This window comes from Lissotriton helveticus, chromosome 7 (genome assembly GCF_964261635.1).
Source record: "Lissotriton helveticus chromosome 7, aLisHel1.1, whole genome shotgun sequence".
Classification (NCBI taxonomy): domain Eukaryota; kingdom Metazoa; phylum Chordata; class Amphibia; order Caudata; family Salamandridae; genus Lissotriton; species Lissotriton helveticus.
In genome coordinates this window covers 1,410,667,795-1,410,691,939 of record NC_136068.1, presented here as the reverse complement: position 1 = coordinate 1,410,691,939, position 24,145 = coordinate 1,410,667,795, and the positions used below count along the sequence as shown (strand labels likewise).

Genomic DNA, 24,145 nt, shown 5'->3' with positions numbered 1-24,145 from the left:
TGTAGTGGAGGCGGACCGCTGGGTCAGTACCAGGGTCCACAAAGGGTTTGTGGAAGAGTCGCCAAGGGTGGGCAGGGTCCCCAGCAGAAGAGTGGGTGGGATTAGGGTAAACACAAGGAGTTCCAGAAAGGGCCCCTAAGTAATCCCCAAGGGAACCAAGGTAAGGGTTCCCAGCCTCCCACTGAGAAGAAACCATGGGTCCCGACAGGTAAACCTGTTCAAAGGGATCTCAAGACATGTTTTGGTTGCAGTCAGGTGGGTCACTTCCAATGGGATCCTAAGTGTCCCAAAAATGTTAACACTGGTTAACCACTGGTGCACCGCCTCAGCAGATGGCTAATGTAACCCTGGGGTAGGAGACGGGTGCCCAAGGTGGGTGTGGTCCCGCAAAGAAGTCCCTTGTCCCTTTAGGAGACAGTGAGATAATCCCAAGATCTCATCTGCCTGATAACACTAAACAGTTCAGTTCAATTGCCATAGTGTGGAGGCTCTGGGAGACACTGTAGCCAGTGTGACAGTTGCCAATTGTCGGCTGGTGTCTGAAGAGCAGGTGGTCCCCAAACGCATACTACCCAGTAGCTGCTACTGACAATTCAGAGTGCCTCTGCAAAGTGGCACAGGTTCCCTTTTGAGTGTGGGGGGAGGAGGGGGAGTCTCAGATACCTTGCAAGTAGCTGTGAGGCCAGCCATGCCTGTTGGCTGTCTGTTAGGCAATGATTTGGAGAGGTCACTTTGGGCGAAGGTCGAGCGGAGGTCTTATTTAGAGATGTTGGGTCTGCCTGAGGGGGCGTGTGTGACCACTTGGTCTATGGCAGCCGGTAAGGGCATTCAAGAGGACCTGGAGCCTGAAAGAGTGGCCCAGGTGCCTGCCGTAAAGAGAAGAGGCAGGGGGCATGGAAAACCGCCCTGAAGTTCCCACGGTCCAGGAGGAGGCAGACCTTGAGGGGGATGCCCTAGAGCCTACAAGTGGCTGAACTGGGGGAGCTGCCTGAGATGACCCAATTGGCAGCATGAAGGAGGCCCCTCCAGGGAAGAATTCTGCTAGGAGCATAAGTGCAGTTCTCTTGTTGGTTCGCAGCAGCAGGCTGCGAACCAGGCAGCAGGTGATCAGTCTGGATCACATTGGATAATAGTGGGAGAATGGTCTCCTGTATAGCGAGCCTAAGGTTGCTGAGCCTGGGTCAGCCCACGTGCTGGTGGTACCCCAGCACTTCAGAGCCTTGCTACTGGGTCTGGCTCATGATGTACCTTTGGCAGGACATTTGGGGCAAGACGACCTTTGAAAGGCTTGTCACCCACATTTACTGGCCCGAAATGCGGAAGAGTTCTGACACTCATTGTAGGATTTGCCAGGCAAGTGGCAAGAGTGGGAGGAAGTGCAAGGCTCCTCTCCATCCTTTCCCTGTGGTCAGCACCCCCTTTGAGAGGGTGGGTATTGACATTGGGGGTCCTCTGGATCCCAAGACAGCCATGGACAACAGGTTTGTCCTGGTCTTGGTGATACCCGGAAGCCATCCCTCTCCGGACTGTGACTGCCCCCGTGGTGGGTCTTGCGTTGATGGGAATTTTCTTCTGTGTGGACTTCCCCAGAGACGTGGTGTCCGGCCGGGGTACCAACTTCATATCTAAGTATATGAAGTCCCTGTGGCAGGAGTGCGGTGTTGCATACAAGTTCGCCACTCCTTACCACCCCCAAGGTAATGAGCTGGGTGAGAAATTCAGCCGGACCCTGAAGGGCATGATTATGGGTCTTGGTGAACCCATAATGCGTAAGTGGGACGTCCTCTTACCATGCCTTTGTTTGCTTACAGAGAGGTGTTCCAGAATTCCTTAGGGTTCAGTCCCTTTGAGCTGCTGTACGGCCATCCTGTAAGAGGACCTCTGAGTCTGGTGAAAGAGGGCTGGGAGAAAGCTTCCCAGTAAACCTCCCAAGGATGTATATAGCTACATACTGGCCTTCAGAAAGCGCTTAAGACAACTCGCTCAGGCTAATCTTGAAGCCAGCCAGGAGGAGATGAAACAGTGGTATGATCAGAGCGCCTCTTTGAAAGTTTCAGCCTGGACAAAAAGAATGGGTCATTACCCCAGTGGATCTTTGTGCGCTCCATGATAAGTGGACCGGACCATTTGAGGTGGTGGAGCGCAAGAGTAACGTCCCCTACTTTGTGGACTTGCAGTCTCCTAGGAACCCTTTGCGGGTCCTGCATGTGAACCGCCTGAAGCCCCACTTGGAGAGGTCCGAAGTGGGCATGCTCCTAGCAACAGATGCTGGAATGGAAGAGGAGACTGAGCCTCTTCCTGACCTCCTGTCTGCAAAGGATCATGATGGGTAAATGGACGGTGTATCACTCTCCTCCGCCCTGACTCCTGAACAGCAGAGTGACTGTCGCCAACTGTTGGGACAGTTTGCTGCTCTGTTCTCCCTGACCCCTGGTGTCACTCTGTGGTGTGTCCATGATGTTGACACTGTGGACAGTCTTCCTGTGAAGCACAACATTTACAGAGTGACTGACGGGGTCAAGACTTGCATCAAGGAGGAGGTCTCCAAGATGTTGGAGCTAGGGGTGATTGAGCCCTCAAACAGCCCTTGGGCCTGCCCAGTGGTCTTGGTCCCAAAGGCTGTCGCACCCGGTGCCACCCCAGAACTCCGGTTCTGTGTGGACTGCCGAGGGCTCAATTTGGTCACCAGGACTGACGCGCACCCCATCCCCAGAGCTGATGAGCTCATCGGTCGGTTGGGAGCTGCACGGTACCTCAGTACGTTTGATTTTAACTGATGGGGCAAAGGAGAGGTCCGCATTCTCAACACCAGAGGGGGACTACCAATTCTAGGTGATGCCCTTTGTGTTGAAGAATGCCCCTACCACCTTTCAGAGATTTGTCAACCAGGTGTTGGCTTGACTGGAAGATTTCAGTGCCGACAGCCTGGATGGCATTGCAGTGTTCAGTGCCACTTGGGAAGAACATCTGCACCACCTCTCTGAAGTGTTGAAGGCTCTATGAAGGCTAGGTCTCCCGAACAAGGCGAGTAAGTGCCAGATCAGGCAGGGTTCCGTGGTGTACCTGGGACACCAGGTGGAGAGCAGCCAGGTGGCGCCCCTACAGCCCAAGATTTATACCATTCTGGCTTGGGACCACTCCACCTCTGCAAACCCAGAAAAGGGTGAAAACCTTTTTAGGACTTATGCAGTATTACAGGATATTCGTCAAGGATTACGGCTCCATTGTTGTCCCCTTGACAGAGCTGACTTCCAGGAAGCAGCCCAGGAAGGTGAACTGGACTGACACCTTCCAGAAGGCTTTCGATGCCCTGAAACCTGCCATGTGCATGGCATGGCGCCTGTGCTTTAGGTGCCCAACTTCTCAAGGGAATTCATTGTGCAGACAGGTGCTTCAGAGCATGGTGTGGGAGCGTTGTTCTCACAGCTAAATGAGGAGGCCCTAGACCAACCTGTAGCCTTCATTAGTAGGAGGTTACTTCCACAGGAACAGAGGTGGAGTGCGATTGAGCATGAGGCATTTGCTGGGGTCTGGGCACTGAAGAAGCTGAGACCATACTTGTTTGGGACTCACATTCGGGTTCAGACAGACCACGGGTCCCTCAGATGGTTGATGCAGATGAGGGGTGAGCATCCAAAGCTATTGAGATGGTCCATTTCCCTACAGGGGATGGACTTCAAGGTAGAACACCCCCTCCGCCCCCCGGTACAGAACAAGCCAATGCTGATGGTCTGTCCAGATTTTTCCGCCTGAGGGAGGGTGGGTAGTTCTCCACACATTTCAGCTGGAGGGGACACGTGTTAGACCTGGCACCATTGGATTGGGTCTCCCTTCCATTCTTTGCTTTTGCCTCCTCTGTTTTTGCTGTGTGTTGGACTCTGTTTTGCTCATCTAGATGCTTTGGGCACTTTGCCACTGCTGTTCAGTGCCAAAGTGCAAGTGCTCCCATTGTAAATTGTTGCTGTGGATTAGTGATTCCATAATTGGCATCTTTGATTTACTTGTCAGACCCTTGTATAGTGTACAGAAGCACCCTGTTAAATGTAAATGTAACTCTGGCCTGCCATTGCAGAGCCTGTGTGCAGTCTGGGACTGCTATGTAGACTAGGCAAGTGCACACATTTGCCAGTTCCTAAACCTTCCCTTTTCTACATGTTAGCCACACCTAAGGTGGGCCCAAGGTACCCCTGTGGGCAGGTTGCAGTGTATGTAAAAGATAGGACATGCCCAGGTGTGTGTGTGTGGCATGTCCTGATAGTTAGTGAATTACTGCCAATTCAGTTTGTTGGTATTTTCTTGCCTAACCATCCAGTATGCCTTTGCTAGGTTTGTGTATTGCAAGTCTGGCTTTTGGATGACAGGGGCTGTGGCTCCAAACGTCTGAGTCAGGGCTAGGCTGAATGGACCTGGGCTGCATTTAGAGTAAGGGGAGGAGATTTCCTTTTCACCTGAATGGGCCTGGTCTGCCTTCAACAATGCTGTCTCCACCTCCTGCCGGGAAGCTGCACCTGTGAGGACAGAACTGGTTTTGGCTGGGTACAGACACTCTCTGCCTTCAGAGAGCAAAGGATTTGTGTGTATAAAAAGTGGGTCCCAGACCACAGACTTTTAGATCACTTCTGGAAATCCAAGAGAAACCTTTTGTGCTGTTTGCTCGCTGGGGTTGACCTGAAGTGGCTACTTGCTGACAAGGAAAAGGAGAAAAAGGACTTTGCTGTTTGCTTTGTCATCTACTTCAGGAAGAAGATCTCCAGGGACTTGAACCTGAGCTTGCCTTCTGTTCTGAAGTCTCTGGGGACCCAAAGACTTCATTTCCTCTATCTTTCTGCATCTGTAACTGCTATTTCAGCTAGCACAGAAGGAAATTGTAACACTGACGCAGGCGGGCAATGCCGTAACCTGCATCGAAGCCCTGGGCACCGCTCGTGAAGAGCACGACGCACCGCCCTGACTTGCGTGGAAGGCCCGAAGCCTGGTGACGCCGCGCAACATCAACTCCGAAGCCGGTGCTTCATCAACGCGGAGCCGATACTCTACATGGGTGACTCCCGAATCCATCGACACCGCACCGTCGTAAGGACCAGACTCCTCGCCGCTGCGGTGATGTCACCTCCCTGATCCAGTAAGGAACGGACGTCTCACCTCCCCTGCACTGCAGTAAGGAACAGAGGCTTCACCTCTCCTGGGGTCGTAAGGAACAGACGCCACCGACGAAGCATCTCTGCCCGAGCCGTGTGACGTCTTTATGTTCATCATTTCCAAGGTACTGTTCTTTGTGAGTCTGTTTGACTCCGCGCCAGACGCCGCGCACCATGCGGGTGGCGCCGTACTTTGTGATTTCTATCTGTCACGACGTCACAATAACTCCAGGTGGAGTTATTTGTTGCTAGAGACTTAAAATTAAAAAACCTATTTTTGTGGGTATTCAGATAACTGTATTGTGGATTTTTGTTGTTTGGTCTTGTTTTGGTTTAGATAAAGATTCCTTATTTTTCTAAACTGGTGTGGTGTCCATTTGTAGTGTTTTTAGTGTATTACTGTGTGTTCCCAAATGCTTTACACACTGCTTCCGAGATCAGCCTATCTGCTCGTGCCAAGCTACCAAGGTGGTGAGCAGGGCTTATTTTAGAAGTGTATCCCCCTTACCCTGACTAGAAGCAAGGGTCCCTATTTAGGCAAAGGTGCAAACCATTGCCAACTAGAGACCCCCATTTCTAACAGTATTGTAGTAGTTTTGGGGAGGCATTCTAAAACTGCAATCCAGAAGCCCTCTTAATGTCTTGAATATACAATATCTCTCCATAGCATGTGGGTATGAATTGTTCAAACTTTCAAATAATATGTCAATCACCACGTAAATTGCTTGGAGATTTAGCTTGTTGTGGCAGAAGCAAAGACAAGTCATGTAACTCTAGATGTATGGAAAATATTGTTCCTTAGTTGGTAGCACAAACATTATTAGTTTTCATTGCGATAGATTTAAGATACGTACTCTGTCAGCGTTTGAATTTTAGTTGTGCAGTTTTGAAGACTCCCCAGATCTTTTGCCCTAGCTCTCAAACCAGGAATCTCTTATGAATAGTGATGATTGAAGTGGTTTGGGTACCCTAATGCTTGACTCACAGGACAATGCACAAGAAGTTAAACCAGATCAGACAGCGCTATCCCAATAGCTGTTTTCTAGCTCTGGAAATGTAATTGTTTTTGAGTTGGTGCAGCAATGGCTATTCACAGCCTTTTAATGATTAAGATTTATGACAAGCAAGTGTGAGTGCAAAGAGATCCTAGTTACATGAGTCTTACATAGTTTGGAAGTACATTTGTGAAAGTAAAGAAGCAGTTATTGTTGTTGTAACTATTGTAAGGACATTAAGGTGCATGTGTCGTTCATTTGCTGTAAACATGTATTTCTAATTTCTTTTTCAAGGTTTGGACCAACAACGGAACACCTGATTCTTAATGAAAATTCTTCCACAGTACATAACCTCCGTAGTGACAAAATTCAAACCCAGTTGAATTTAATTCACCCAGAAATTTTCCCTCAGCTAAGTAGAAACCAGAAAAAGGTAGGTAAATGGGTCTGTTCAGGCATGGTCTCTCTATAGCCACATTAAGGGTAGAGTTTGAATGTAGCTCTTTCTTTACATTTTCAGGAAGAACATGTGTCCCTAAGTGTGCCTAGTGTCCGAGGGGAATGTCTTCTTAAGTATCAACTGAGGCCGAAACGTGAGTGGCAAAGGTTTGTGTCATTACAAGTTTACTCAGATGGCCACATAGTTTAACCCTGATATTGGTTAATCTTCCAGTGAGATCTAGTTATTGTTTATGCTGCCATGCTTGTAATTGTGTAATACAAATGTACCTTTAATGTGGATTTTAGCAGAATAAGATGTATAGATAGCCAAGTAGTAGCATTGCTATGCAACATTTTCAATACGTGAATCTGTCATATCAAGCAGTTACTTCAATTATAAAGAATATGGTAGGAGTTATCTTAAGTGATCGTGTAGCATAAATAGTTCACTGAATTATTGCTTAGTCATTGGTTCAGTTTGTGAAATTAGATAGACTGAAAATAAGGACTTCTGACCGGGCATCCCTAAAAATCTGTTTTAAGAATAAGGTAGTACATGGTGCACTATTGTCCTTGGATTAGTGATTGCAAATCCATTATGGGTGTAGGGACTCTGCAGTCCACCATAACACGTTCACCCCATGCATCAGTTTTGAAAACTTTTTTTTAAACTTCCTAACTAAGGAGGAGTAAAGTTGGAAGAATAACTTACTGGCTATATTTCAGGGATAAAACAGTGATGCTGCAAGATAATACTTATTAAGTAATTTGGTAGCTAAATCTTTTACCTATTTGTTGATTTGAACCCTGTTCTTGGGTAGATTCCGGGCCCGATGAGGAGTATGGCATTTAGAGTATTATGGTATAAAAAGCAGCCCCTATTTTACACCACCCAGTCAAACCAAGTGTATTTTGATTAACCATATTCTTGTTTGGTGCTAGCCTCCCAATAATTTTCTTTGCTTTCTGAGCATGCCAGTCGCACGACATTCAGCCACAGAGGGAAAATTATGTTAGTGTACTTAAGGCATGTTAAAGAGGTTTCTGACCGTCACATATAAAGTGACACCGTTAAGTATTTTTTGCATCTTTGAGCCTAACACCGATATACATGTAATATGAAGTGTTCTTATGTAATTAATTGGTCCCAAGATATTTGAACATAATTTAAAGCATTCCTAAGTATAGTAAAAAGAAATCTAATAATCCAGTATGTGCTTTTATGAAATGTATGTAGCCAGTAATTGGAAATAAGATTCCTTTGCCAGCATGTCAAATGTGCAGCATATGCTGCTGAAGATCACACACTGTACACTCACTTGTCATCGAAGGCTGGGTTCAGAATATTGCATCATGCTTTTTGTTAATTACGCTGCATATGCTTCCTTATATATGGTCACATTTCATAGGCAAACACTGGTCATTGTAAATAATATACATTAAACACCACCTCGTCAGCTGTGTATAACTGTGACGCAAATCTTTTTATTTTAAGAGATGCTGTTATCAGCTCTAGTTCTGCTGATTTTATAAAGGAAGCAATGGAAATACCCCATTTTGAGGAAAGAGTGAAGGAATGTCACCAGAGCCTGGAAGCTCTTCCTGTGGTGAAAGGTTGGTAACTTTCATATGTTTTCTAATCCTGACATTATTGCTTTGAAGACCACTAAGGAGTTAGCTCGTACCATAGTGTAATTTTATTATGAGTCCTTCCCCAAATTTCCAAGGTTTCAGAGCTTCAGCTCACAAAATACTGATCTCTAAGATTTAATGTAGTGTAATAATAATCCACATTTAAATACCAAACTGCTTTAATATATGATTTTCACAATAAATATGTCGGGCCTAGTGCTTTTATAAAAACATTTCATAATCAATCAATCAATCAATCAGAACATTTGTAAAGCGCGCTGCTTACCCGTGAGGGTCTCAAGGCGCTGAGGGGTAGGGAGTGCCGCTACTGCTCGAAGAGCCCGGTCTTGAGGAGTCTTCAGTAGGCGAGTATGTCTTAGGTCTGACGTAGGTGGGTAGGGAGGGTGTTCCAGGTCTTGGCGGCGAGGTAGGAGAATGATCTGCCGCCGGAGGTTGTTCGTTGGATGCGGGGAACATCGGCGAGGACGAGGCTGGCGGGGCGAAGCTGGTGGGTCAGGGTGTAGAAGTTGAGTCTGCTGTTCAGGTAGGCTGGTCCGGCGTTGTGGAGTGCTTTGTGTGCGTGGGTGAGGAGCTTGAAGGTGATCCTCTTGTCGACGGGGAGCTGGTGTAGGTCTCTCAGGAGGGGGGTGATGTGACTGCGGCGGTGGACGTTGACGATCAGTCGGGCGGAGACGTTTTGGATGCGTTGTAGACGTCGTAGGTGTTTGGCTGGGATTCCTGCGTAGAGTGTGTTGCCGTAGTACAGTCTGCTGCTGACGAGGGCCTGTGTCACCGTTCTTCTTTCGGTCGGAATCCACTTGTAGATCCTGCAGAGCATGCAAGGGTTTTGTAGCAGGAGGAGGAGACAGCGTTGACCTGTTTAGACATGGACATGGAGAGGGAGGAGTCGAGGACGAATCCTAGGTTGTGTGCATGGTTGGTGGGTGTCGGTGCTGTTCCCAGTGTGGTCGGCCACCAGGAGCCGTCCCAGACTGAGGGGGTGGGTCCGAGAATGAGTACCTCCGTCTTGTCCGATTTCAGCTTCAGACAGCTGTTCTGCATCCAGTTGGCGATGGCCTTCATTCCCTCGTGGAGGTTGGTTTTTGGCGGTGTGCGGGTCCTTGGTGAGGGAGAGGATGAGCTGGGTGTCGTCGGCGTAGGAGATGATGTTGAGTTTGTGTTGGCAGGCCACTTGTGCGAGGGGGGCCATGTAGATGTTGAACAGCGTCAGGCTAAGGGATGAGCCCTGGGGGACGCCGCAGATGATGTCGGTGGCCTCGCATCGGAGGGCGGGAGGCGGACGCTCTGGGTTCTGCCGGAGAGGAAGGACGTGGTCCAGTCAAGGGCCTTCTCTTGGATTCCGGCTTCTAGGAGGCGTGTCTTTAGAGTGTAATGGCAGACCGTGTTGAAGGTGGCTGACAGGTCAGGAGGATGAGGGCTGATGGTTGCCGTTGTCTAGTTGGCGCCTGATGTAGTCTGTGGCGGCGATGAGGGCTGTCTCTGTGCTGTGGTTTCGTCTGAACCCGGACTGGGACGGGTCCAAGATGTTGTTGTCTTCCAGGTGGCGGGCCAGTTGCATGTTGACGATTTTCTCGACAACCTTCGCCGTGAACGGGAGCAGGGAGATGGGCCGGAAGTTCTTGAGGTCCTTCGGGTCCGCCTTGGGCTTCTTGAGGAGGGCGTTGATTTTGGCGTGTTTCCAGCTTTCCGGGAATGTTGCTGTTTCGAAGGAGATGTTGATGACCTTCCGTAGTTGGAGTGCGATGGCAGCGTCTGCTTTGTTGAAGACGTGGTGTGGGCACGGGTCTGACGGAGATCCTGAGTGGATGGAGTACATGACCTTGTGTCTCTCGTCGTCGTTGACGTTGGACCAGGAGGTCAGGCGGTTGGCGCTGGTGGTGTTACCAGGGCGGGTGGGGTCTGGCGTAATCGGGGCGGTCATGGTGTTGAAGCGGTCATGGATGTCGGCGATCTTGCGGTGGAAGAAGATGGCTAGTGAGTTGCACAGTTCTTGTGAGGGCGGTATGTCGTTGGCGCTGGGATTGGAGAGTTCTTTTACGATGCTGAACTCTTTGCTGTCGTGTGCGTTGTTATCCAGGCGGTCTTTGAAGGAGGATCTCTTCGCTAATCTGATGAGGTGGTGGTGTCTGCGAGTGGCATCCTTGTGGGCTGCGCGGTTGTCCAGAGTGCGTTCGTCAAGCCATATCTTCTCCAGTTTCCCACAGACGCGTTTGGAGGTCTGCTGCTCGTCGATGAACCAGGTGGCTCTCTTGCTGGCATGGTTGTTGGACGGTTTCTTGAGTGGGGCGAGGGTGTTGGCGCAGTCGTCGATCCTCTGTCTGAGGTTGAGGGCTGCGTCGTTTGGGTTGGTGGGGTTGGTGGTTGGGTTCTGGGCGAGGGTGTTCATCAGCTGGTCTCCGGTGACTTTGCTCCAGCAGCGACGAGGCAGCTGTTTGGTGCGGTGATTGGTTTGTTGAAGGTGAAGTGGATGCAGCGGTGGTCGGTCCAGTGGAGTTCGGTGGTGTGGTCGAAGGCGACGTGGGTGCCTGTGGAGAAGATGGGGTCCAGTGTGTGGCCAGCGGCGTGGGTGGGTGGGTGTGGTGACGAGTTGTCTGAGGCCGAGGTTGGCGAGGTTGTTGATCAGGGTGGCGGAGTTGGCGTCGTTGTTGTTCTCGAGGTGGAAATTCAGGACCCCGAGGAGGATGTAGTCTCTGGAGGCAAGTGCATGGGTGCTGGCGATGGAGTCACTGAATTGTGCTCGGGGGCCGGGTGGTCTGTAGATGAGTGTTCCTCTGAGGGTGGTGGTGGGGTCAGTGTGGATCCGGAAGTGCAGGTGTTTGGCGGTGTTAAGGGTGTCGTCTGCGTGGGTGGCGACCTTGAGGGCGGACTTGTGGATGATGGCTATTCCTCCTCTGATTCCGTTGGCGCGATCCCTGCGGGTGATCTTGTAGTCGTTTGACCAGGTCTCGGTCAGGAAGGCCACGTCTGGGGCAGAGGTGTCTAGCAGGTCCCAGAGCTCGTCGGCATGTTTGTGTGCGGAGCGGGTGTTGAGGAGTATGCATCAAAGGTGTTTGGCGTGGGGAGCGACCTGCCTGCGAGCAGGGTCAAAGGTCGCTCCTACGCCACTGCGCAGCCCCCTTAAGAGAAGGGAGGGAGGAGCAGCTGGGAGGCGGGAGCGGGGTGTCCAATGGGGAACAGAGGGACGCAGCGGCGGGAATGAGGGTGCAGGAAATGGCGGCAGCAGGTATACAGGAGCGGCGAGGCGGCTGTGTGGCGGCGTGGGGAGCGACCTGCCTGCGAGCAGGGTCAAAGGTCGCTCCCCACGCTCATACTAAACAGGCCCATATCCATGATCATTGGCTTGCCACGATAACCAATGCAGACCTTCTGTGTCATGTATAAACTTTTCCACAAGCCAAAATGTGCAAAACAGGCAGTCTTTATGGTGGAAATACACAAATAAGGCCCAATTAAATACTGTACTCGGGGTTACAAGAATGTGGTAGAGCCCCTCTCTCTGTCGAGACCTGAAAACAGTTTATTTATTTTTCTGCTCACGTTCAGTTAAGTCAAGCCACACTGAAAAATTCATGTAGATTGGTGTAACCCTGCACTCTCAAACACAAAACTCCACTCTGAAGTTTAAAGTTAGTGCCCACCATCCCATTTGTGCTGTTGTCAGAGAAAAACAAACACCATAAATTCACCGGTTATCTCAAACACTTTAATAGCATTACAATGGTGTGTGTGTGTGTGTGTTTGTGTGTCTGTAAACCTCCTTGTGCAAGGACGAACTAACGTATTAACAAATACAACCAGAACTAGAGTACACATGGCGTTTAGTTCACAATAATTGTACTTAAATAAAGCAATCCTTGTCAAATCCATCATTTCTTTATTGACAGACAAATGTGTGTGGTAGTGTGAGTGGATGAAAACAAAAATGAAACAATGGGTGACTTTTATGTAGGGCTAAGAACATGAATAGATAAATGATTGATGAACATGGCTAATTTATCGCAAATAATGAAAGATGTACTTCTCCTCGCCTCCCCTTCCTTAGAGGTGGAGTTGGCAGAGGTGGGTACACTTCCTATTCTTCCTAGGTTTTCCCGTTCAAAGTGAGATTGTAAACCGGGGGCTGCCATCTGCTGCTAGCAGCAGCGGGTGGGGATCACATTACAAAGGCAGCAGGACTTTGAAGCTTCCCTCTTGAGCACTGTTCCCATCAAGGGGAGGAGGTGCAACACCTCTGGTCCCCGAGAGCAGAGGCTCCAGAAACATATCTGTTGGTGGCAGGCTGCCTAAGGCCAGTCTGTGGCCACACCAGGGTCAGTTGGTTCCCAGAGGGCACCTTTGTGGTGGCCCTCTGGATCCATGTTTTCAAAAATCCAGCACTGGCATCAGTGTGGGTTTGAGAGGAGTAGTTTGGTACCAAACACTCTTGGGTTCACAGAAGACATCATGGTGCTGGGAAACTAGAGGTGTCATTTCCAACCCATGTACTCTCTATGGCTTCCCTGGCACTTACAATATCTATGAATAGAAACATTGTAGGAGTATATCTGCTCATGCACATATGCCCACACCTGTGGTGTAGTGCACCCTGCCGTAGGGCTGTATGGCTTTCTAAAGGGGTGACTACCTATACTTTAGGCCGTGCTAGTTGGCATGGCACACAGGCAGTGTGCTATGTCGACTTTGTTTTGTCTGCACTAGGGCATGTATGCTGCAGTGGCAGTCTGCAGGGCCTAGGTAAGAGGACCCACTTCAGTCCCAATACTCTATGTACAATGGTACCGTTTACTAGGGGCTTACAGGGGTCAGAAGAGCCAATTGTGGAACATATATAGTGAAGCACGTGCACAGAGGACCTGTTTAGCAGGGACCTTGTGCACTACAATCAAAACCACATCCAGTACCAGCCAAAAGTGGGGGCTAACCATGTCAAAAGAGGCACTTTCTCACAAGTGCTAGCAGGTTGCCTGTTAATTTGATAAGCAGTATGCCACATCTCACAAGGCCACTTAATGTAAACCAGGTGACCATTAAGGAATGCTGCTGTCTATAGCATATCATTGTGTTCGAGGCATATGAGCTGCAGTTCTTACACTTAGCATTTGATCGCCATCTGGTGTTGGGCTATTAGATCGCCATCTGGTGTTGGGCTCGCATGATTGCATGTTGTTGTCGTCTTGGAAGAAGTCTTTGTAGTCACGAGATAGGTGACTCCTCCTTTGGACAATAGTGCGCACGGGCATCGACTACATCCTTAGATTGTTTTTTTCCGCCACTGGGTTCGGATGTAAATTTTCCGCTCCTGTTTGAAATCTACTTTCTAACTAGTTTGACGCGAAAAAACTTACTTGAATCTTCGGATTAACTTTTAAACATCTCCACCCTTGACTCTACTTCATCAGCTCGATTCCGTTAGTCGACGCGGGCCGTTGGGCCTTTCCATGCCGTGAGGCCTACAGCTCATGGAAAGGACACGATTCAATAAATGCCCCCAGTGTGGAGCAAAGTTCCTGCACAGTGACCATCACAAGGTCTGTAACCTGTGCTTATCACCTGAACAGGATGAGTCCAGCTGTCCAGCCTGCGCATCCTTTAGATCGAAGAAGACCATTCGTGATCGAAGGGCCTGTCGACACATCCTGCAGAGATCAGCTCCGGAACCAGTGGACATCTTTAACGAAGGCCCAGATGTCCCAGAAGGAGATTCCGAAGATCTTGAATGCGTATCCGAGGCAGATGACTCCATCACTCCGGGTCAACGAGTGAGTACTACTGCCCCTACCCTACCCCAACCCACCCACCAAAATCTAAGGCAATGGTCAACACTCCGCCTGCTGGGCCCAGTCGCAACCAAAAGCATACTTCAGGAGCCCTGCCCTCGAGCCCGGCTCCGAAGAAAATCCAAAAGCCGTCCGGTAGCTTGGGACCGATCCCACCAGCGCCGTCGGCACCAAAACCGAAAGAAGGCCCAGCTCCGAAACCACTTCCTACACAGTCGACTTCAAAAGATAAATCTGGCCCGAAAACTCCCAAGCCCGTAGACCAGTCGGCTTCGGACGCTTCCATACCGAAAAAAACAGCTTTGGCTCAGAAACCAAGATCATCAGAGCCAAAACCTATGCCAAAGGACTCTATCACGCCTCCTAAGGCTAATGACAAAAACGAACAACAACCCCGTTCTGAACCGAAAAAATCGGCGCCGAAAGCGGTTCCCCCAGAAGAGGAGCTTTTTCATCCTGATCTTATCCAGTAAAAAATCTATATTGATCCAGAGACAGGACATGTTATCACTGCACCATATAGAAAGAGAACGTTAGACACAGCACCTGTTCCTCCAGTGCCTGTGAAGAAAGACTCTGCCACATCGCCTATGCACCCTTCTTCTCCTATACTTCCTTCTAACCCACCTCCTCTCCCTAAACATTTACTACACCTCAAAATTCTCCACCTCATTTTTCTCTACCTCATACACCTCCTCACAACAACAACAATGATGATGATGATGACACAGGAGTATGGGGTGACCCAGAAGACCCTTTTAGAGACCCAAATGACCCACCTGATTGGGAGTACCCTGATCCACAAGACATACCGGACACCCCAGATCCACACACATACCCCTCAAAACATTCTCCTCCAGAAGATAATATTGGTTTTGGACACTTAATTAATAGAGCTGCCATCTATCATGGTGTCGCAATGCACTCAGATGAGGCAGAAGAGGATTTTTTATTAGATACTTTTGAACAGTTCCAAAGTCAGTACAAATATTACCCATGATTAAAGGAGTCATTAAGCATGCCCCTGAACTGTTTAAAGATCCTATGCGTGCCAGTATTCTAAACCCCAGAATAGAAAAGAAGTATAGGCCTGCCCCTGCAAATCCTGCCTACATTAAGGGACAGCTGCCCTCAGATTCTCTGGTTGTTTCCAATGCTAGAAAGCGCACTAACTCCCAAACATCAGGAGAAGCGCCACCTCCTTATAAAGAGTCGAAACTGCTAGACGCTTCAGGTAAAAGAATAGCTGCCCAAGCAGGCAATATCTGGTCCATAGCTAACACACAAGCACTGCTCGCAAGATATGACAGAGCCCATTACGACCAGTGAGAAACACTACTACAGCATTTGTCTGACCAATATAAGACACAAGAAAATTATCTAATACAAGAGGGTAAGCTAATCTCAAATGAATAATCAAATGTGCACTTGATGCAGCAGACACTGTCTCTCGAGCAATAAATACCAGTATGGGGTGACCCAGAAGACCCTTTTAGAGACCCAAATGACCCACCTGATTGGCTACGCATCTCTGGTTTTAAACAAGAGGTCCAGACCAATGTTCCCTCTAATTTTTTTCCTCTGTGTGCGGCAATGGAGGGTCTCTGTGCGCTGCAACCATGGCTATGTGCGCCAGGAACCAAACCACGCGTGTCTGCGGCGCCAAATGGCACTCCAAAATTGTACTTTAAAAAGTGAAAAGATAGTGCATTTTCATACATACAGCGCCACAATAAGGGTCTTAAGGGCGGTTTGCAAAATTGGATAAGCACTCTCCCCTCCCCTCTACCATCTCCCACCACACTCGTCCTTCTCTCTCCTCTACCCTCTATCCCCACACTCTCCTCCCTTTCTCCCCTCTTTCCTCAATCTCCCTTCTTTCTCCTCCCCTCTCCCATCTCTCCTCAAGGTACACACGATTGTCAATGAGCACTAACACAGCATCATTTATACCATTTCGGCATTAGTCAACACCACTAGTTTTTCCCTGTTGCTCTCATCTTCATCTCCCCCATGGTTACTCCTTTCCCAGGTCTATCTCCATTGCTCTGCCTTCCACCTCTCATGCCTCTCTCCCAAACTCATCTTCTCCCTTTCTATGCTCAACTCTCTCCCTTTCTATAATCTCAGACTCCCTCTCCTGCTTCTCTCTCTTGCTTCGCTCTTGGGCTCCCTGTCCGTACTTCTCGCCCCTGATACACTCTGTCTCCCTCTCCATGCTTCTGTCCCCTGCTGCACTCTCAGGCTCCCTGTCCGTGCATCTCACCCTTGCTTCACTCTTGGGCTCCCTCTCCGTGCTTCTCTTCCTTGCTGCACTCTCTGCTCCCTCTCTGTGCTTCTCTCCCCTGCTGCACTCTCGTGCTCTCTAGAGATGTGGCCTAACGACCAGAGCTGCCATCTAAGTCACGTAAATACAAAACATGTTGCATTCCAAATGCTATAGGTGTCACATTCGCGAAAGTTATAACTATTGGCATTGTAAATGACAAAGCTATCCATTTAGCTATTTTAAAAACCAACACATAAATAAAATATTTGTCATTTACAAGACAAATAGCTCCAACTTTTCTAATGCGAGACCTATTGCATTTCCAATGCTTGTTGTGCCTTTATGTCCTGTGTCCAACTCGTTTTTGGTGCCCTTCTGCCCCACTCGTTTTTTTGTGCCTTTCTGTCCTGTGCCCCACTAGTTTTTTGTGCCTTTATGCCCTGTATCTCACTCGTTTTTTGTGCCCTTCTGTCCTGTGTCTCACTCGTTTTTTCTGCCCTTCTGGCCTCTGCCCCACTCGTTTTTTTTGTGCCTTTCTGTCCTGTGGCTCAATCGTTTTTAGTGCCTTTCTGCCTCTCATTAAATCAAACTGTTGTTAGTAATAATGGTGCTTTAAGAGGCACATTTACAACTTACCTTCCTAAAAAAACTGATTGAAAGGACTCTCAAATCTCACTGTAAAATGATTTCTCTTTAAACCCCGACAGGTTTTGAAGAAAGTTATTTGTTCAATAAACCGGCTAATACAGTCTTTATAAATGTAGCTCTAATGTTCACGAACACAAATGATCAAACTCACATAGTTAAAACTGAGGGTTATTTGTGAGTGAGGCAGGAGTTGGAAAAGGATTTTGGTGGGCACACATATCTGATTAGTCAGTTTCACTGCAGGTAGCTGGACTCTGAGGAGGAGCCTACCATGCATAACCAGGGCAACTATTCAATCTGTAGGTGTTCAGAAGCATAAATGGGAATTGTTTATCATCACACGAAATAGCGACAGTATTCACTCTCTTCCTGCAGTAAATGACCTATATGCACCAGTGCATGCACACATGCGAGCAGTGTTGTAAGTGCAGCAGTGCTATAATGCATTGTCCTAGGTACAGCGCTTACAATACTTTGTGCCTTTCTGTTCGGTGTCTCACTCGTTTTTTGTGCCTTTCTGTTCTGTGTCTCACTTGTTTTTTGTGCCTTTCTGTCCTGTGTCCCACGCGTTTTTTGTGTCTGCTGTGCCTAGAACTGAAGGACCTTTAAATAGCAAAAAAGGGTAGAAAAGCCTGCATTCCAAAAGACAACCCTAACGCCGTGGATTTTAATTGAAGTGACTTTCCCGCTCATTCCGAAGGTCTCTGAAGAACAGCAGAGAAAGAGGAGACGATTCTTCCCACCCACGTCTCCCACCCAGGCTGTGTAGTAAGGCGCTGAAGGAGGAGGAGCTGATGCTGGTAGAGGAGGAGCTGGCGGAATTTGTCCGAAGAGGAAGACATTTTTGCTCCGACATAAAACATCCCTATAAAGGACTCTTCATGGCCAGGCAGCAGTCTTCCAAAATTAGTGCTAGGAATTAGCAATCCCCAGCCACTAATGCACATTTCACCTATGCAAGACTCACCATCATATAGTTCTCAACTAGCAGGTAATGTTGAACAATCTCCTACACACTCCTCCCGCCCCCCGCCTCCCGATCCTTACCTGCAACTCCTCACGCCTGCACCGCCGTCACCACTGTTAAAAGTGCCTCATGTCATGTTCGCGCCGCTCGCTTTGTAAAAGCGGCGGGCGGCGCAAATCTCTTGCGACGGCCTGTGTGCGCGCTCCACGCTAGGTGGTGCGCGCTGACGTCCGGGAAGGTGCGCGCGCGCGGCCTAGAGGGAACAGTGGTCCAGACTACTATCCCTAATCGGCCATTTAACCAACAACAGCTTTTTGGGCCGTCTATGGACACTGCACTAGAAATGATGAAGAAAGACACTGAGACTGACAAATCTATGGGAGCTTTACAGTCCCCCACAAACACGAGGCTCATTTCAACACTCCTTTTACAGAGGAGCCTCTAAACAAATGGAGGCAGACAACTCCTCTTCCTTTAAAGCCAATACACAAACATCCCCCCAGCAGAGGATATTTTAGAGGCGGATACACAGGAAACAGCAATAAAGGAAGAGGTTGAGGTAACAACACCAATCATACCTCTCCCATCACAAAACAGTGACTTCCTTCCCCTCCCCCCACAACATTCCACTCCTGTCAGGGGGAGGTAGCACAGTTCCTACCTGTCTGGAATTCCATCACAACAGACAAGTGGGTGAGACCAATTATCCAGTATATTCACTGCCTAGAACTTACAGCTACCCCTCCTCACATACCACCCATACAGCGTCCCATGTCCACAGAACATAAAACAAGAGGTTATCTCATTGCTTCAAAAAGAAGCAATAGAAATAGTTCCCTTACAACATCAGGGAACAGGGGTTTACTCACTGTATTTCCTAATAACCAAGAAAGACGGGACATGAAGACCAATTCTCGATCTCCGGCCCCTTAACCTATATATATATATATATACACTCAGATCATTTTCACATGATCACTTTACAACAAGTGCTTCCACTGTTACAACAAGGCGATTTCCTTACCACACTAGATCTCAAGGACGCCTACTTCCACATTCCCATATATCATTCTCACAGGAAGTATGTAAGGTTTGTACTATACGGACAACACTATCAGTTCGAAGTCCTTCCATTCGGGGTGACAGCTGCACCGAGAGTGCTCACAAAGTGCCTTGCAGTAGTAGCAGCACATCTCAGAAGACAACAAATCCATGTCTTTCCATATCTAGACGACTGGCTGATAAAAGCCAGATCATTCAATCAGTGTGTTCAACACACTCCTCAAACAATTCAAACATTACACAACTTGGGGTTCACGATCAACTACTCCAAGTCGCATCTCTAGCCCTCTCATATACACCAATATCGTGGGGCTACAATAAACACCTCCACAGCTCTAGCTTATCCCAGTCTAACCAGGATAGCGAGCATTGAAGCCTTAGTCAGAAAATTTCGAGACCAACACTCTCCCAGCCAGAGTGTTCATGCAACTCATAGGCATGATGGCATCTTGCATTTTTATTGTACCATATGCAAGACTTCAAATGCGTCCATTACAAGAATGTCTAGCACATCAGTGGAATCATGCTCAAGGACAACTTATGGATCTGGTGTTGGTGGACAGCCGCACACATCGCTCTCTGCAGTGGTTGAACTCCAAAAACTTGTCCAAAGGGCGGCCGCTCCTCGAACCTGTTCCTCAGATAGTACTTACAACAGACGCATCTCTCACAGGATGGGGATCCCATCTCCTAGACCATACAACCCAGGGAAGATGAACCACTCAATAAAAAGTGTTCCACATCAATCACCTGGAGCTGCTAGCGATATTCCTAGCACTAAAATCCTTCCAAGTACATGTGCAGAACAAAGCTGTCTTGATCCGGGCAGACATCATGACAGTCATGTACTACATACAAAAACAAGGAGGCGCACATTCTCCGCAACTGTCCCAGCTTGCACAAAACATTTGGAGATGGGCCAGAACACAAAAAATATATCTACTAGCCGAACACCTTCCAGGAGTTCACAATCAGATAGCAGATCTGTTAAGTCGACAGACACAACAGATTCACGAATAGGAACTACATCCACAAGTTCTTCTACCATTTTTCCACAAGTGGGGTCAACCAGACCTAGATCTGTTCGCCACACACGAAAACGCAAAATGCCCAACCTCCGCCGCCAGGTTTCCACACCCGTTGTCCAAGGGCAATGCGATATGGATGAACTGGTCAGGCAGATTTGCGTATGCTTTTCCGCCACTCCCACTAATCCCACTAGTGGTACGCAAGCTCCGACAACACTCTCAAACTAATCTTAGTAGCTCCCACATGGGCACGCCAACCGTGGTTCACAACGCTGCTAGAACTCCTACTAGTTACACACCAAAGACTGTGCCTGTCCCCATCCCTGTTAACGCAGAACCATGGAGAGATCCCACATCCAGGTCCAAGTCAACGGAATCTGGTGATCTGGCTCCAGAAGTCTTAGTTTGGTTACCTTAACCTGCCTCCAGACTGTATGAACATCATTAAAGTAGCCAGACGACCCACTACTAGAGCTTTCTATGCTGCAAAATAGAAAATGTTTGCCATTTACTGCACCGATAATCATATTGACCCACTGGATGCTTCCATCCAGAATATCATTTGCTATCTACTGCACTTACAAAGATGTAATCTAGCATACTTATCTGTACGTTTACATCTTGAAGCACTTGCTGCGTAATTACAAAACAGACATTTGTCACTATTTAGAATCCTTGCAATTAAAGCATTTATGGAAGGATTAAAAAGAAACATTCCTCCTAGGTTACCACCCTCTCCAGTGTGGAACCTAAATATTGTTTTTACCAGGCTCATGGGACCCCCATTTGAACCTTTACACAAATGTGAACTACAGTTCCTCACATGGAAAACAGCTTTCCTAGTTGCCATTACCTCTCTTAGAAGAGTAAGTGAGAATAACGCTTTCACTATACAGGAACCATTTTTACAATTACATCGTAACAAAGTGGTCCTCAAAACAAATCCAAAATTCCTTCCTAAAGTCCTCACTCCATTTCAACTTATTCAATCAATGGAGTTGCCAGTGTTTTTTCAAAACCCAGACTCTGTGACAGAAAAAGCTCTACATACACTAGACGTGAAAAGAGCCCTTCTTTATTACATTGACACAACTAAATCCTTTTGCAAAACAAAACAATTGTTTGTAGCTTTCTCTCCACCACATAAAGGCAATCCCATCTCTAAAGTTGGTATTGCAAGTTGGATTGTAAAATGTATCCAAATATGCTATTAAAAAGCAAAACTAACATTAACAACTCCTTCTAGAGCGCTCTCCACAAGCAAGCTAGGAGCCTCTATGGCTTTCTTAGGGAACATTCCCCTAAAAGACCTATGTAAGGCAGCAACATGGTCTACACCACACACCTTCACTAAACACTATTGTGTTGATGTGCAAGCCAAGCAGCAAGCTGCTGTAGGCCAAGCTGTCCTCAAAACTCTTTCAAACTACTGCAACAGATACAGGGGACCACCGCTAGGGGAGACACTGCTGTATAGTCTATGCTAAGTGTGAGAACTGCAGCTCATATGCCTCGAACGGAAAATGCTACTTACCAGTATGCATCTGTTTTTGGCATGTAGAGCTGCATATTCTCACACGCCCACCCGCCTCCCCGGGACCTGTATCTGTACCAGTTCTATCTTAATTAGATATACACACATGGACATCTTTTTTTCTTTTACTAACTCCATCATTTCCCATCATGGCGAAAAACAATCTAAGGATGGAGTCGATGCCCATGCGCACTATCGTCCAAAGGAGGAGTCACCTGTCTCGTGACCACAAAGACTTCCAAGGCGATAACAACATGCAATCATCCGAGCCCAACACCAGATGTTGATCTAATGCTAAGTGTGAGAATCTGCAGCTCTACATGCCAAGAACAAATGCATACTGGTAAGTAGCGTTTTCCTTTTTAACCCTTCCAAGGTGTCCAACATATTCGTTCTAAATGTGGTAGTTGTGCTTTAACTTTAAAACAACAATAAACCATTTACAATACCTTTGCAAGACATACAACTGCTGCTATGTCTAGTTTTGTTATTGCAAGCATATGTTGCCCCCGAGTTTAGATGGCAGCATGCTTTCTTTTGACTTATCTCGCATGTGTTTCTGACTGTGTGTGTGTGTGTTTAACTGCGGAGAATTAGTAAGTGGATGAATACATGGATACATAAGTTCAAATATGAGTGGCAGTGTGCATGTATTTTTCTAATTTCATGCCTAAGGTCATCAATTACACAAAAGAAACTTTCTTCAGCTAGATTTACGGGCATTGTAAGTATTTATTTTTCAGTTCCGTTTTTCTTTCAAGTTGGATGAATATATTTCCTTCATGTTTCAGGAAAGTATGACCAGTATCCAGAGACTGTTTTCTTAGGAACCGGATCAGCAATCCCAATGAAAATTAGGAATGTTAGTTCCACTCTTATAAATATCAGGTAGGAAATACTTAAGTAGTTTTCTCTTAATCTACATCTGCTTGTGTTCGGGTTATGATGGAAGTATCGAATTGTCCTAGGACAACTTATGTCTTCCTCATTTTAATACTGCAGTGTATTATTAAGGAGGACAAGTGGGTAATTTTTCGATGAGATTCTTATGCTGAAGCTTTCTATGCCTTACTTTTCTTTACCTTCCTTTGACTCTAGAAACATGTTTTCTGTTGTAGGATCTTCGAAGTATTCAGTCTTTATGAATACTTCGGACTGTGCACCAATTCACTGGACCTTTTTTTTGTTCATTTAAATTTTTTTTCAAACAATACATATCTTTGTACATGAAACATTTGCTCTGTATTTGTTGCTTTTCAGAACAAAGTTAAAGAAAATAAAAACCCCTTAAATGTAAAAAGATTTCAAAACACATAGGGCCCGATTTTAGTTTTGGGTGGACGGTCCGTGAGTCCGCCATTGAGGATGGAGTGAATTACTCCATTCTATGGTTGAGAGGCATCCCAAATAATTTATAAATGAACACCAAGCAGGTGGTTATTTGTGAAGGCATTACCGGACACCGCCATCTTGGCGGTTCTTCAGAATGCATTTTAATGTTTGCTGCAGGGCTGTGTCGGAAAGATGTGGCCCTTGCAGCAAACTATTTTCTTTTTTCTTTTCAAAAAGACTGGCCGTGAGGTACAGTAAAACATTACTACTGCAGCCCCTCTAAATTGGGTTGGCAGACATGTAACCATATCTTAGATGGCCTTTACTACCCAGGGCTATTGGAGAAGTGTCTCCCACTGATTTAACCGAATGTACACCTGTATTTAAATCTGTCGGAAGGACCTCCATATTGGCGGTATGAATACTCTGTCACCATTGCGACCCATAGTAACTTCTGTCCCGCAACTTGTATCATTTTCCCCAAATAATGTCAGAATTTCTGCTTTTTAAAATGCCATTTTCTGAGGCTAAATTGTAGGTATTTAGTTCTGCTTTTTACGTAGTACAAATTAACCACATGACAGCTGAACATTGTGCAGTTAAGAATAGTCTGAGTTAAAATTCAGAGAATAAAGAGGACTAGAGAGTGAAGTGGCAAGAATGTAGAATAAAGAAACTTAAGTGTATGAAAAAAAAATATTCGTCTTAAAGGTGAATTCTGAAGAAGTGAGGTTTTCAATTCATTTGGAAGTATTGAACATAAGGCTAGAGTCTTATGTTTTTTGGCACTTAAATCTAAAACCTTTGTTCTAGTCACAAGAATACAGAGTGTTTTACTTTGTGAAGTTTTGAAGCCTCTGGCCGTCCAACGTCACAGTGGGCATATGTGGAGGACGGCCGGGGTCCTTCCGAAAAACGCCCACTCCTTAATTCCCCAGCACCGCGGCGGAATTTGCGCCGCGGTCCAGGGGTTAAAGAAGACCGTATTTGCCTCTTTTATTCTATTCCCTTCCAGTAGTTTAAAGATTCTCTTTCAGGTAGGTGGGTGATGTTCAGTCACTTGCGTGCATGTTACCTTATGGGCAACTTCAAAGGGAAGCCTGTGAAAGTCCTTAAATGAGTCATGAAACATGATGCATAATAATACAGTGGTATTGTACATGGTTACATTATACATGCAGGTGAAATTGGAGGGCCTGAGAGGGATGGGGGGACGGGGGGGATATGGGGGGGGGGGGGTGGATGCTACGCTCAACAAGAATATAACAAATGGGATTTGATCCTTGATCTGAACTGCATTA

General features: G+C 47.2%; 1 protein-coding gene across 2 annotated transcripts in view; it reads left to right on the top strand.

The window, feature by feature from the left end:
- Window positions 1-24,145, top strand: part of ELAC2 (elaC ribonuclease Z 2) — a 397,407-nt gene that overhangs the window by 177,068 nt on the left and 196,194 nt on the right. For both annotated transcript variants that reach the window (XM_078654722.1, XM_078654723.1), the window contains 4 exons: window positions 6,428-6,566; window positions 6,654-6,739; window positions 8,070-8,188; window positions 22,304-22,400. In XM_078654722.1, the coding sequence (XP_078510848.1) occupies window positions 6,428-6,566; window positions 6,654-6,739; window positions 8,070-8,188; window positions 22,304-22,400 (441 nt within the window). The remainder of the gene's footprint in view (window positions 1-6,427; window positions 6,567-6,653; window positions 6,740-8,069; window positions 8,189-22,303; window positions 22,401-24,145) is intronic.